Genomic DNA, 15,825 nt, shown 5'->3' on the forward strand with positions numbered 1-15,825 from the left:
TAAACTCTCCAAAATATGCTCTTAGTTAAAATTGGGGGAAAATAACTGTACCTATCCCTTAGCATTGTTGCGACGATTGAATGAGGTAATACATGAAAGCAATTAGAATAGTAACTCACTCTCCAAATTGTTAAGGCCCAGTGCTACTGTCATACTATATTTTGAGATCATCCTTGGTGGCTGCCTTTTCTTTTAAATCTTGAATTATTAGGAATTATTAGGAAGTATTGACTTATTAGGGAGATAGGAATTGCTATTTTGTTTACAGCTGAAACTAGTTCAGAGAAGCCCAGTCCTCTGACTTTATGGTCTGTATTCTTATCTGCATCATCTACTTAGTACTTAACATATTATATTTTATATACTTAAGTATTTTATTTTGTGTATATGTACGTGTGTGTGTGTATGTAAACATACATAGTTTTCTTTCCCAACCAGAGACATTATCAGGGAATCTGACTTATGTAAAATCTTTGTGACCCTTGCATATGACATATTGCTCTACACACGTTTGGTGATGATGATAATGTTTTAGTGATGTTCTATTATGGTAGCCAGGAGGCAAGAACAATGTTTTAAGAGGTCAGCTGCAAGGCTGGCGGTGGGTCCCGGGCCCACATTCACATGGGAAACCGCGGCAGCGCACTGCCTGGCACAGCCCCACCCTGGCGTGTGGCCGCAAGTCCGGTGGCATCAATTCTCTTTCCAGCGGTTCAGGGAGTGCCTGTTTCCCCTTGTTTTAGTCTGTTTGTGTTGCTTATAACAGAATACCTGAAACTGGGTGATTTATAAAAAACAGAGGTTTGTTTGGCTTATGATTCTGGGACAGCTGCGTCTGGCATGGGCCTCAGGCTGCTTCTACTCATGGCAGAAAAGCGGCAGGCAGCTGGTGGGTACAAGCAGATCACATGGCAAGAGGAAGCAAGAGAGAGAGAGAGGAGGTGCCAGGGTCCTATAAACAAGCTCTCATGGGAACTAATAGAGCATAGAGCAAGAACTCACTCACTACTCCTCCTCCCCCAGGGAGAGCATTAATCCATTCATGAGGGATCTACCCCATGACTCAATCAGTTTCCAACACTGCAACATTGGAGATCAAATTTCCACATGAGTTTTGGCAGAGACAACACATCCAAACACCATCACCCCCAATTCTTGCTTGTACGAATTGTTCCCACTGTAAGGTGGAGTGAGGAGGAGAGTCCCTGGCCTGGGACTTCAGACGCCAAGGAGAGGGATACCCTGATGGAAACTCTCACAGCTGTGAAAGTTGCTTCTCTAGCACAGGCATCAGGTGGCAGCCATCTCGAGCAGGCAGCTCAGAGCACAGTATTGACACCAAAGCAAGAAGTCTGCAGAAGGAGAATGCCATAGAGAGGCTGTGCCAGGTCTGGGCTGGCCTCGGGGCCTTCCCAGCACTGGGGTCTCTTGACCTTTGTGAAAATGAGGCGCTAGAGAGAGGCCCAGAGTGGCGCCTCAGAGACGGTCATCTGTTAGAAAACTGGGGGGCAGAATGGCCATGAGAACAGTCATCTCAGTCAGACACTGCTGTGAATGCAGGCTCCGCAACATATCAGAGAGGGCACTGGAAAGGGCAGCCTTTTCAATGCAGTGCCTGCCAAGTGCTATTCAGATGCAGCGAAACATCAGAACATCCGTTCCCGAGAGAAGCCGCCCCAGCAGCGATTGTGGGAAAGCCTTAATCCACAGCTTGCATATCGTTAGGCACCAGAGGATCCACAGTGGGGAGAAACCCTATCTTTGTAAGGACTGTAGGAAAGCCTTCACCCAAAGCTTCAACCTTATTAAACATGAGAGAATACACATGGGAGAAAAACCATACAAATGTACTAAATGTGGCAAGTCCTTCAGCCAGAGTTCAGATGCTATCAAGCATCAGAGAATTCACACTGGAGAGAGACTCTATGAATGTAATGGATGTGGGAAGACCTTCATTCACAAGTCAAATATTGTTGAGCACCTGAGAATTCACCATGGAGAGAATCCCTATAAATGTAAAGAATGTGGGAAGGCCTTCAGCTAAAGCTCCATCCTCATCCAGCATCACGTAATCCACACTGGGAAGAGGCTCTACGACTGCCAGGACTGCGGGCACGCGTTCAGCCGCAGCCCCTTAGCAAGCACTGGAGGGTCCACATCAGGGAGAAGCCCTACAAGTGCAGTGACTGTGGGTGCACCTTCCAGGCTCTGTGGGGCTCCTTCTGGCATCAGCGGATCCACACCATGGAGAAGCACTTCCACTGCACCGCGTGCAGCAAGGCCTTCTGTGTGAGCTTTCATCTGGTACAGCACCAGAGGTGCACGGCACAGAGAGAGCCTGTGGTGGGGTGAATGTGGTGCAGAAAAAATGTGTGAACAAGACTGGAGGGGGTGGGTGTAACCCGCATTAAATTTTGCCCAGAAGTAGGTTTGTGTCTTCATTCCTTGTTCAGTAAGGAAAATAATAAAGCTGTCTTGGTGGTTCAAAATAAAACAAATGTTTTAAGTCTATCTTTTCTTAAAAGGGCTTACAACCAGAAATCTGAGCTTTCCGTATTGTAACAAGGAGAAAAGTAGGTCAAGAAATTGAGTCTCAGAATGCCACAGATTTTTGCATTTATTCATTTTTCAGCTTGTCTTTATTAAGGACCTACCACATGCTAGGCACTAGTTTAGCTATTGGGGATAAAGCAGTAAACCAGAGAGAGGAAGGCAGTCACCAGGGATGGTATGGGTTTGCCCTCATGAAGCTTACTTTCTGATGCATATTTTCTTCAAACACCTTAAAATGAACTGTGTTGTATTAGGCCAAGAATAAGCAAATAGATTAATGAAACTAAAGAGAGTCCAAAAATATACCCTATGTGTGTATGTGTGTATGTACTCAGTGTATGAAAATGTGACATTTCAAGTTGTTTCTCTCATGTCTATTCATGATTAGTTTACCTCAGGAGTTTATGACTGCTATGTGCATTTGTTCTTTTTTCACCAGTCTATAACCTCATCTAACTTAAAAAAATTTAGATTCTTATTTCACATCATTCACAAAAATAACTTACATTTGAAGATATGAATATAAGTTTAAAAAACCCATAAATACACTAAAAAAAATTAGAGGAATGTTTTTTAGTTCTTTGGGTAGGGAGAATCTTTCTAGGCATGACACAAAAGGCAGAAGCCATAGAGAAAAAGATTGTTGTGTTTGACTACATAAGAACTGTAAAACTATGGTAAAGACACTATAATCAAACTTAAAAAACAAATGGCAATCAAGGAGAAAATTTTACATCTGATATAAAAGATAAAAGGCTCATGTTTATGTATGAAAATTACAAAAGACAAGGACAAGCTAATAAAAAATGGCCAAGGAGTATACATAGAAAATATGTAATAGTGGGGTTGCCTGGTTAGCTCAGTTGGTTAGAGCATAGTGTTATAATACTAAGGTCAAGGATTCAGATCCCCATACTGGCCAGCTGCCAAAAAAATGAAAAAAAGTAAATTAAAGAAGAATTGACCAATTAACATAAAATGTGCCTGACCACCCTAATAAGCAAAGATATGCATATTAAAACAAGATTATACCATTTTTCATATAGTAGATTGGCAAAAATGTAAAAGGTTATGTATTGTACTAGTCCCTTTCTGTATGTAGCTTATAACAAAATACATGAAACTGGGTGATTTGTAAGAAAATGAAATTTATTGCTTATAGTTCTGGAAGCTAGGAAGTCCAAAGTTCAGGGAACACATCTGGAGCGGGTCTTCTTTGGTGATGGTTTTACAGAAACACAGGGGTTTCACGTGGCAGAAAATGGTGGAACAGAGATAGAGATTCTCACATGCTCTCCTTTTAAAACCCTCAGAACCTCACCCCTGACCACCATTATTAATCCATTCACTACGGCATGGTCCTACAATCTAATGACTTCTTCAAGGGCCCACCTGATTTCCTACTCTCAACAGTTACAATGGGAACTAAGCTTTAATGACTTTGGGGGGCCATTCAATCCATTGCATGTATTAATGAAAGTATAATAAAATGAACACCCTCTTTGTAGGTGGAAGTATAAATTGGATCACTCACCTTGGAGAAAAAGGTATAATCTAATCAAAATTTAGAATATGTATGCTCTGCAACCCAACCATCCAACATTGAAAGGAATTCATCCTGCAGAGAAACTAGTATTAGTGCATAAAGAGATGGACATTGATATTTATTGCAGTATTGCTTATAATAGCATACATCTTGAATGACGTCCAGTCTAGAGGAAGTTTAAATATGAGGGTGCTTCAGAAGTTGACGGAAAGATTCATATTATCTTTTAATTCTATTTTTCCACTAACTTTTTGAAGTACCCTCTTACATTTTGATGCACTCTTAAAAAGGAAGAATAGCATAAAACACTGGAAAGAATAAGATAACTATATATATACTCTCTTGGAAAGTTTTGTGCCAACTGTGCCAGAAATTATGCTGGGCTTCCATTAAAATATTTCCAGTGAATTTGCCTTTTAATAATTTATATCTTACATAATAAGGGGTGACTTTTGGATGCCTGTATTATGGTCAACTCTTCAATATAAAGAATGGTGTGTGGTGCCAGTTTTGAAAAATAATAGCTAAAAAAGTGAGTTAAAAGTAGGTTATTTGGGAATATGTTTTGGGTTTTTTACTGTTTGGTATGGGAGGGAATAAAATGAACATTATAATTAATACCACAAGCTTTAGAGTCATACTGATCTGATTTGACTGATGCTACTACATGCTGGTAGAACCATGACAAGTTTCTTAACTTTTTAAAGTTTTATTTTTCTCATGTGTTAAATGGAGATATGATTATAGGCTCTACCTCATAGTCCTGTTGTGAGGATTAAATAAGATAATGCATGTAAAAACACTTAGCACAGTGCTTAACTCATAGTAAATACATAATATATATTAGCTTTTGTTAATTATGTGTAAGGAAATATACTTTTTTATTAAATGATGATATCTTTGAGCTTCAAATACTTTAAAACTTTTTTATATTAGAAAAGTTTTAGCAATAAATAGAATTAGGGTGTGGACTTTTTTATTTTAGGAGAATTGATTTTATTCAGTGTACTATTTATTAAAAAAAATCTCTGGTTATCTTACAATTACATAACATTTCTGAGCCTTAGTGTGTTTAGGATCTTTAAGACTACCTCCAGGGTCAGTGATTCACTAGGAGGACTCACAGGACTCAAAATATAGTCATATTCATGACTATTTTTTATTACAGAAAAGAGATATAAAGCAAAATCAGCCAAAAAACCCCACAAATGCATAGGGTGAAATCCAGAGGAAACCAGGTACAAACTTTTAAGGGTCCTCTCCTAGAAGAGTTACACAGGATATGCTTAATTCCCTTAGCAATCAGTGAGACAACACCTGTGAAGTACTGTATACCAGGGAAGCTCACTAGATATTCAGTGACCAGAATTTTTTTTTTTTTTTTTTTTTAAAGATGACCGGTAAGGGGATCTTAACCCTTGACTTGGTGTTGTGAGCACCACGCTCAGCCAGTGAGCAAACCGGCCATCCGTATATGGGATCCGAACCCGGGGCCTTGGTGTTATCAGCACCACACTCTCCCGAGTGAGCCACGGGCCGGCCCGGTGACCAGAATTTTTATTGGAAGATGGTCACATAGGTACTCTCTACTAGTACATACCAGAATTCCAAGACTCATGGAAAGAAAATAGATATTCAGTATAAACGACATTGTTTATAAACAGTTTAGGCACAGTGAGCCACTCTTACTAGGGAATGGTGGAAACCCTCCTGAAATCCAAGTTCTAGATGCCAGCAAAGGGCCAACCTTGTAAGCAGGTCTCTGAAAGGATAGCAGCCTTAAACCTGCCCTATTAGACTTTTTCTGCACACTCAGTTTCTCTTGCATGATAAAAGGAAGTTAATTTCTCTCCTAGAATTGTGCAGATTAGAGAGAGTGAATGTGAAGCTCCTGGCACAGTTCTTGACTCTGAGTACACAATAAGCAGTACATGTGAAGTATAGGGATCTAGAGCTCTTTTAGAGTTACACTGGTCAGAAAAACCAGAGTTTCCTATAAGGAAATGAAAAAAAAAAAACAAAAAAACTAACCTTCACTTCTCAGATAAGGCGAGAAAAGCTGAGTTTTCATTTGTATTGAAATTATATTTCAAACATTATTTAGGGAATAAATTATATTCTGATTTTTTTAAAAATATAGGTGATATGAGAAATGAAGCCAACAGGTACAGACCCAAGGATCTTATCTCTAGCTGCTGAAGTTGCAAAAAGTCCTGAGCAGAATGTCCCTGTTATACTGTTGAAGTTAAAAGGTAAGAAAATCTTTTTGTGATTGGATGATACTGTTTAAGTAAAAAGCAGTTCCTTCATTAATATGATTTGTCTCTAATTTGTTCAGAGAAATCTTAACATTATGATACAAAGTGATTTTTCCTTTTAGATGTATTTTTAGTTGTTATTCAACTTAGGAAAATACAAATAACTCTTAGATATACTGAGCAAAAATAAGTGTATCTTATTTCCTTTTGCCTTAGAAATAATAAGCAACACACCTTTTGGGAGCTCAGAGTTGAAGAAAATCAAACAAGATATATATTGTTATGACCTCATTCAATATTGCCTCTTGGTCCTCAGTCAAGATTGTTCTCGAATCCAGGGTGGTTGGACTACAATTTCCCAGCTTTCACAGATATTAAGGTAAAATGAAGCAAGTAAATTAGCTTATTCTTTATGAATGTAGTAGTGGATTCTGATTTTCAACATTTGCTTTTTTATTTATCTGCCTACCAAGTTTGTCAACCTCCTCTGATAGGTTTTGGTTGTACTTTTCCTTCATCCTATATATTATTGTTTATAACTCTATTTGCAGTTATTTGATTGTCTAAAATTTTCCTCCATAAGCTTCATAAAGATGGTGATTATTTCTTTTGTTCATCACTGAATCCCTAGTGCCTAATATATTTCTTATTGACTGAGGAATATTTGAAGACATGAAAGCACTGACTCTATACTTGAGAAAATTGTAATAGAGATTGGGTGACAGTCATATAAATATATGATAAAAGGCAGAATGAAAATAGGTGGTAGAATTAAGTAGGACCCGCCAGTTAGCTCGGTTGGTTAGAGTGTGATGCTGATAACACCAAGGTCCAGGGTTTGATCCCTGTACCAGCCAGCTGCCAAACAAACAAAATTAATGTAAGCAAATTACTATAGGAGAACAGATATAGCAACTGCTCATTTCACTTTATATTGATTTAGCTATCTCAACTGTATATTTCATTAGGTATCAGAATCCTGTCAATAAAATTTAGAAGCAGAATTTACAGATTTACTGCCATGCTAGAAATTAAGAGCAAAGAGATCAAAATCATTTTTTAAAAGGAGGCAATAAAATAAATCAGATGTTCTCAGTGCCTAAGCCACTTGCTGTCTTGGATCCTAGCTTTTTAAATTGCTTACTCCTACTTTGTTACTAGACAAAGGCCAAATTCAAAGTGTACAGTTACAAAGAACAGTTAACAAATATATGTAATATTCTTTTTTATACTTTAATTTTTAAGATTAATGATTTCCTTAAGTAAATAAAGCCTTATGTTTTTGTTTTGATTAGGTATGTTAGCTCATGACAATGTTAATTGAGCCAGGTTCTCTGGAGTGGAATTCAAGACTTAAGAAGTTCCCATGTTTGTGAATGCACAAATAAACATAACTTTATTTATCAATGCTCTCAGTCAAAATAGATACTCTTAAATAATTAACTTTAGGAACTAAAGAGAAAAGAAAAACTGATACATATGAGCATTAGCCCATTAACTTTAGGAATCAAAGTGCAAATAAACAGAAAAGTAAAACTTGATACACATTAATATTAGCCAGTTCGGTTTTTAGCATCCTCAATATGTTGTGATTGTTGCTGATCAGTGTCTTTACATTTTGTTGGAAAGACTGAAACAGGAGTATTTACTCATTAGGGTACACATATAGAGAACATTCTTGGGTTGGGGGCTGTTTAGTATAGTATTAGTCTACACAAATACTTTTTGTTATTGAGACTTCTGAATATATTCAATTCATATCCAGGGAGTGATTTTTAGTTACAAGAGAACCCATTTCTCTAAATTATTTTCTTTCCTATAATGTAATTTGTAAAGTGTTTCTATTAGAGTTAGGTTTTTGCTGTTTTCCCTTCTGATATAAGGAATATGCAGGCAGGTATTTTGCAGATCTTGGGAAAATAGTTCTATTGGAAAGTAAAATAGGTATAAAACTGGAGTGTTTGGTTTCCTTATCTGTCCCTTGCAAACTAATCCTACCATGGGCATTTTTCAGCTATCAGATGTCTAAAACGTGTCAGTTAACACAAATGCTATTCATGAATTAAAATTCTCAAGGTATCCTATGGCTTTTAGAGTGATTAAAAAACAAAACTTAGCTCATTTCTCTTTATTGCGAGCCAACTGTCTTTTATTTCTTGAAGGGTTGACATGTAGGTTTTTAGTATATATGAGTCCTGGACCCAAGTACAAGCAAGATCCACCACACCTTTACTTTTCTAGGAAGTTGTTAGACTAGTTTTCCAACAAAAGTTATTTATTTGGCTTGGCAGCAAAAGGAGGATACCAAAAATTCTCATTAAGGCGCAGTGTCTGTAGCAGCATGAAATCAACTGAAATTTATAATTAACACAGAGTTGTGCTTTGATTTCAGCCATTGCTGTGTGGGCTTGGAGCCAGGAGAAGATGCAGAGGAATTTTACAATGAATTACTTCCATCAGCTGCAGAAAATTTTCTAGTTTTGGGGATACGTTTGCAAACATGTTTCATCAACGCAGCTAAGGTATGTGTTTATGTAGTGTTTTCTCTTTTGTAGCCAAATCAGTTTAATTTTTGAGAAGATATGCCACTTTATTTTTCTTTTCTTTCTTTTTGGTGGCTGTCCAGTACAGGGATCAAACCTTGGACCTTGGTGTTACCAGCACCACACTCTAACCGACTGGGCTAACCAGCCAGCCCCTACTTTATTTTTCAAATGTGCAGTGTTTGGCTGAAAGTACAATTAGGGTACTGGATTTAAACACTTTTAAAGTTACAACCAAAAAAGTCATCTGTACATTTGAAAAGTTTTAAATGCTGGATGAAGCATACTGTATGAACTTTTTGAAGGATCTGCCTTATTACTCGACTTTGGGCAGCACCCATAGACACCTAGTTCTATAGCATCTTCCTAAAACATACTTTATACTTAAATTAACAGTACCAGATAATATGTTCTCTAGGCCTTTGACTTTTCTGAGTTGCTCCAATAGTGAAGAAGAATAAAGGTGAACTTTCTATTTGATCCTTCAAATCTTCTCTAATCAAAATATTTCAACTCAAACACAAGGATCTTTTTAATTCAATAAATATTTCTTGGATGCTTTGTGCTGGATACTATATATACTCTTCTTTTTTGAACCATGGGTTTACAAGGGTGTTGCTTAATTTGCAGATATTTGAAGATTTTCTAGATACTTTATTATCAATTTCTAATTTAATTCTATTGTAGTCATAACATTCTTTATGTCATTTCAATCCTTTGGAATGTTTTCAGACTTGTTTTATGGCCCTCCATATGTTTCATCTTGGTAAATGTTTTATTACAAGCATCCTTTGCTTTGCATAGTGCCATCTTAACTTGAACATATCAGAACCATGCAAAAGTTTGATATATGTAAGTTTCATTTAACATGATACCATGGAAAAGCAAGGACTGTTCATATTTGCAAGTGAACTCTGCAGTTGTATTGTGTAATGTTCTATAAATGTCAATTAAATCAACTTGGTTAATAGTTGAAGTCTAAATTCTTACTGATTTTTTTCCTCTACATGTTCTAGTTTTTAGTGAGAGAGGATATTGAAATCTTCAACTATGACTGTAGATTTGTATCATTCTCTCTTTAGTTCTATCAGTTTTTGCTTCATGTATTTTAATGTAGGATTGTTATATCTTCTTGATGCTACCCCAGTTTTATTATCTTCTTGATGAATAAATGCTATTATCGTTATGAAATGGTCTTCTTTATCTCTGGTAATAGACCTTATCTTGAAGTTTACTTTGTTTTCTATTACTAATGATGTTACTCTAGTTTTATTATGATTAGTGTTTATATGAAGTATCTTTTCCCAGCCTTTTTTTTTTTTTTTTTTTAAATATGACCGGTAAGGGGATCTTAACCCTTGACTTGGTGTTCTCAGCACCACGCTCTCCCAAGTGAGCTAACCGGCCATCCCTATATAGGGATCTGAACCCATGGCCTTGGTGTTATCAGCACCACGCTCTCCCAAGTAAGACATGAGCCAGCCCTAACTTTTTAACCTCTGTCTTATACTTAAAGTGAGTCGCTTATAAGTAGCATATTGTTAGGTCTTGCTTTTTCATATAGTCTGAGAAGTTCTATTCTTAAAGAGTTTCATTTACTTGATTTAGTATAATTATTGGTATGATTGGGTTTAATTCTACCATTTTGCCTTTTTAGAAAATTTTTTGTTACCTGTATGCTACCACTTTCCATCTATATAATTTACTTTTACTTATATTATAAAATACACAGTAATTGTTACTTTTACTTTAAACAGTGTATTGACTTTTTTATTAATTACCTTTTTAATTGATATGTATTAGTTGTCCATATTTATGAGGTAAAGAGTTATATTTCAATACATTTATACAATGTGATCAAATCAGGGTATTTAGCATATCTGTTGCAAAAATTTATCATTTCTTTGTGATGAAAGCATTTGAGCTCCTCTCTTCTCACCATTTGAAAACATACAATAATTTATTATTAATTATAGATGCCTAGACTACTATAGACCACTAGAACTTATTTTTCTTGTCTAGCTGTAATTTTGTATCTGTTAACCAATCTTTCCCTATCCCTCCCCTCCCCTCCCCAGCCTCTAGTAAACACAATTCTCTTATATGGAGTTTTCATCTAGCATCATTTCTTTTCAGTCTGAAAAACCTCCTTTAGTATTTCTTACAGTACAGTTCTGCTGGTAATGAATTCTCACAGCTTTTTGGTTATCTCAAAATGTCTTCATGCTGCCTTCACTTTTAAGAAATATTTTTGTCGAGTATGCATAATTCTACTTTTATTAGATTTTTATTGTTTTTTGTTTTTTCCTTTTTTCACTTTAAAGATTTTGTTCCATTGTCTTCTGGCATCTGTTGTTTCTGATATAAATTTGGCCTTTATTCTTGTCATTCCTCTCTACATAATGTGCCTTTTGATCTCTGGCTGCCTTTAAGAGGTTCCCTTTTTCTTTGGTTTTCAGCAATTTTACTTTTTGGCTGGGGGGGATGGGGAGGCAGTGGGCAGCTGGCCAGTACAGGGATCCATACCCATGACCTTGGTGTTATAGGGCTGTGCTCTAACCAACTGAGCTAACTGGCCAGCCCAACAATTTTACCTTCATGGATTTCTTTATATTTTTCTTGCTTGGAGTTTGCTGAACTTCATGTATCTAAGTTAATGTATTTATTCATATTAAGAAAATTTTCAGCCAGTATTTCTTCAAGTATTATTTTCTGACCATTCTCTCTTTTTTCCCTCTGAGACTCCAGGTCGTTGAGACTCTATTTATCCTTTTGCTGTTGTTGTTATTTACTCCAGTTTGTATAATTTCTATTGGCCTGTTTTCAAGTACACTAATCTTTTCTTCTGCAGTGTCTTATCTGCTAATCCATGTAGTGAATTTTTTATTTCATATATTGTTTAGTCCTGTGATTTCTATTTACTTCTCTTTTAGAGTTTTCATAACTCTCCTGAAATTCTGTTTATTCACTTGTCATATTCATCTTTTCCTGTACATTCTTAATCATATTTATTATAGTTACTTTTAAGTTCTTTTTAAAAAATCTAATACCTGAATCATTTGAGAGTCTGTTCCTGTTAACTTTTTTTCCTCTTAACACTGGGTCAAATTTTTCTGCTTCTTCACAGGTCTAAAAATTTTTTCTGTATACTAGACAATGTGAATGATACATTATATAAACTCTTATCTTCTTCTGAAGACTGTTGAGAGCAATTAAATTCTGGAAGATCAATTGATCCTATGGAGGTTTGATTTTAGCCTTTCTCAGGGTCGGTGTACTTCAGTTTTGCTGTTAGAGTATTGCCCTTAATCCTGGTTCATATTCTTTACTCCTAAGGTGTGATTCTTCTGTGGTTTTAGTGTAACCCAGACCTTCTAACTTGGAAGAACTTGAACTCCAAACTCTATATGCCCAGCATTGGGCAGATGATGAAATTGCTACTAATTTCTTTCAGCTGAAGATTCTTCTGGCTACTTGAAGCCTCTTCTCAAATATGCACAATTTAGGAGTCAAGAAATTAATGGAAGTTTGTATATAGATTTTGGAGCTCCCCACTTTGTAGCTCACTTCTTTCCAAGCTGTTCTGGCAGTCCCAAACTCCAACTTCTGACTCCTTAGCCTAGATAGACTATAGCTTTTTGTTTGAACTCCTTTCCCTGTGTTACATACACACTGGGGAGTACCCTTAAGGGAAAAACCAGATGTGTTAGTCAGAATTCTCCAGAATTTATTGACAGAGAGAGATTGGTTAATTATAAGGAATTGGCAGTTATGGAGGCTAACAGATACCATGATCTGCAGTTGGCAAGCTGGAGAGCTGAAAGCTGATGATGTAGTTCTAGTCTGAGTCTTAAAGCCTGATAACCAGGAGAGCTTATGGCATAGTGCCATTCTAAAGGCCTATAAGCTTGAGACTCAGGAAGAGCTGATGTTTCACTTTAGGTCTGAAGTTAGGAAAAAATGATGTCCCAGCTCAAAGGCAGTCAGGCAAGAGGAATTTCCTCTTACCTGGGAAAGGGTCAGCCTTTTTGTTCTCTTCAGGCCTTTAACAGATTGAACGAGGCCCACACACATTAGGGAGAGCAATCTGCTTTACTCAGTCTAAAAATTTTAATGTTAAATTTATCCAAAAACAACCTCACAGAAACACCCAGAATAATGTTTGACAAACTATCTGGACACCCCATTGCTCAGTCAAGTTGAAACATAGATGTAGCCATCACACAAGATAAATTAGTGTGTCAGCCAGTACATTTTTCTTTCAGGATCATATCTATGTGCTTTTGCTTATTCTTTAGGACCTTCAGACAATTGCTTTTTTTTTTTTTTTTTTAATTTGTTGAGAAAATTTGCTTTTTATATTTTTTCTGGAGTTTATAATTTTGATCAGCAAAGCATGGGTCAACAAACTATGGCTTGTGGGCTAAATTTAGCCTGTTTTTATAAATTAAGTTTTATTGGGAACACGGCTGTACCCATTTGTATATATTGTCCATGGCTACTTTCATTCTACAGCCGTAGAGTTCAGTAGATGCTAAAGAATGCAAAACACCTAAAATACAAGTATTATCTGGTCCATAACTAATAGAAAAGTAAGTTCTATAAAGGGGAAGAGGAGGGAATGAGCAAGAGTGATTTAAAAAAAAGCTTTATGGAGCCAATGGTACTTCATCTGTCTATCTTCAAACAATGGGTGAGATTTGGAAATGTGAGGGCATTACAGGCAGCGGAAATGTACAAGACCAGGAAAGAGAAATAAGTTAATGTGGCATCTTTGAATTCCAGTGGAGATACTTACCAGACTTATAGTATTCTTGTTCAAAAAGATTGAAAGATAAAGTAAGATTGGGCAAGATTGTGAAGGACATAGAATTTCAGAGAGAAAAGTTTGAACTTGATTCTACAAATAGTGAAGAGGCTTTTGAGAGGACATAAGAGGGCCGGCCCGTGGCTCACTCGGTAGAGTGCGGTGCTGGTAACACCAAGGCCACGGGTTCGGATCCTATATAGGGATGGCCGGTTTGCTCACTGGCTGAGCGTGGTGCTGAGAGGACATAAGAGTCTGCTGGACAGAGTAGAAAAACAGACCAGATCACATTATTGCAGAAAGCTAAAATTGAGTGATAATGATCTTTACTCAACTAAGACCTTGGAAAAAGAGGGCCAAATGAGATACTTTGAAGAAAAAAATTAAAAGAAATAAAAGGTGTTATATCAGATAGTACGTTTTATGTAGATAATGTATGGCATTTGAAGGGTGAGTCTAAGCTGACTCTAAAGTTTCAAAGCCTCATAGATGTTTAACTAAGTGAAAAGCCAAAAGTAGAAACTGAATGGGCAAATGATGCAATCGCTTTGAAGTTAGTTGAATTTTCAAGTGGAAATGTCCAAGTTGGAAATATGAAATTGAAGTTTCAGTTTCTGGTGGGGCCCACTTCCTAGCTTGCAGACAGCCACCCTCTCTGTGTGCACACATGACTTCTGTGTGTGTGCATAAATGTACATGTGCATTGAGAGAGAGAGAGAGAGCTCTCGTGTCTCTTGCTGTTCTTATAAGGGGACTAACCCTGTCGTAAGGGCACCACCCTCACGACCTCATCCAATCTAATTACATTCCAAATGCTATCATATTGGGAGTTAGGGGTTCAGCATAGGAATTTGGGGGACACAAACAGTCATAACAGTTACCATATTATACAGGTTGAGCATTCCTAATCTAAAATCTCAAATGCTCCAAAATACGAACCTTTTGAGCACCAGCATAACCCTTAAAGGAAATGCTCATAGAGGCTTTTCAGATTTCGATTTTCTGATTAGGGATCCTCAACCATTATGTATTCTGCAAATATTCCAAAATCTGGGGGAAAAAAATCCAAAATCCGAAACACTTCTAGTCCCAAGCATTTTGGACAAGGGATAACGCAACCTGTTTTAGTTCCTTTTGAGGTGCTTTGAGTGTATAAAAGAATAGACATAGTATTGTACTTAAGGAATTCCCAGACCAATAAAGTAGACAAGATCTTAGTTATTTCTTACAGAAAACCTAAGACAGATGTATTTTAAAGTCAAGAAAACACTAAAAAAATATGAGAGTGAAATTGAATGAGAGGTACAACAATGTAGACAAATGGACAACATTGCTGGTTTAAGTGTGAGAAATATTGTTGATAGAGAATTTAACTCAGTGGTAGAACATGTGCTTTCCATGTAATCCATCACAAATTCCACTTCTGACATCTTCACTGGCATTTTGAGGAGCACTAGTACTAAATAAAGATTTGCATATTTGCTAGATTTAATTTATTTAATTCAGGTTGACTCAAGCACCGTGAACCATGGGAAATTGTGTTGGACTTGATATTTTTTTCTGTCTGTGCCACAAACTAACTCTAAGTCCTTTAGAGTTAGTTTCACTGTACCTTATTTGTAAAATGATTTCTGTCTCATGAATGGCTCAGATCATAATGTAAGCTTTATCTTTTCTTCAAAGGACTTTTATTCAATATTCCCCCTTGAAGGGCATAGAATAATTATTTCTTTTTATTTATACATTATTGTATATTAATATATTATAGTTATATGTTACATGATATAATTATTATATATTTATATATTATTTATTTTCATTATAAATACAATAGTCCCTCCCTTATCCATATTTTTGCTTTCTGTGGTTTTAGTTACCTGCGGTCAACTGCAATCTGAAAATATTAAGTGGAAGATTCCAGAAATAATTCATAAGTCTTAAATTGTGTGCTATTCTGAGTAGTGTGATGAAATTTCCTGCTGTTTTGACCAGAATATGAATCATGCCTTTGTCCAGTGCATCCACACTGTATATGTTGCCTGCTGTTAGTCACATAGCTGTCTTGACTGTCACGATATTTCAGTGCTTGTGTTCAAGTAACCTTTAATTTATTTAATA

The 15,825-nt window shown here is 36.5% G+C and overlaps 1 protein-coding gene and 1 pseudogene across 1 annotated transcript in view; both read left to right on the forward strand.

Annotated features, from left to right (window-relative positions):
* IQCB1 (IQ motif containing B1) overlaps positions 1-15,825 on the forward strand; it is a 51,832-nt gene that overhangs the window by 238 nt on the left and 35,769 nt on the right. Inside the window, exons 2-4 of the mRNA XM_063113391.1 lie at positions 6,240-6,351; positions 6,574-6,736; positions 8,750-8,879. Of these exons, the coding sequence (XP_062969461.1) occupies positions 6,252-6,351; positions 6,574-6,736; positions 8,750-8,879 (393 nt within the window). The 5' untranslated portion in view covers positions 6,240-6,251. The remainder of the gene's footprint in view (positions 1-6,239; positions 6,352-6,573; positions 6,737-8,749; positions 8,880-15,825) is intronic.
* On the forward strand, positions 81-2,352 carry LOC134387216 (zinc finger protein 696-like; annotated as a pseudogene).

The sequence above is a fragment of the Cynocephalus volans genome, chromosome 1 (assembly GCF_027409185.1).
Source record: "Cynocephalus volans isolate mCynVol1 chromosome 1, mCynVol1.pri, whole genome shotgun sequence".
Taxonomy (NCBI): Eukaryota; Metazoa; Chordata; class Mammalia; order Dermoptera; family Cynocephalidae; genus Cynocephalus; species Cynocephalus volans.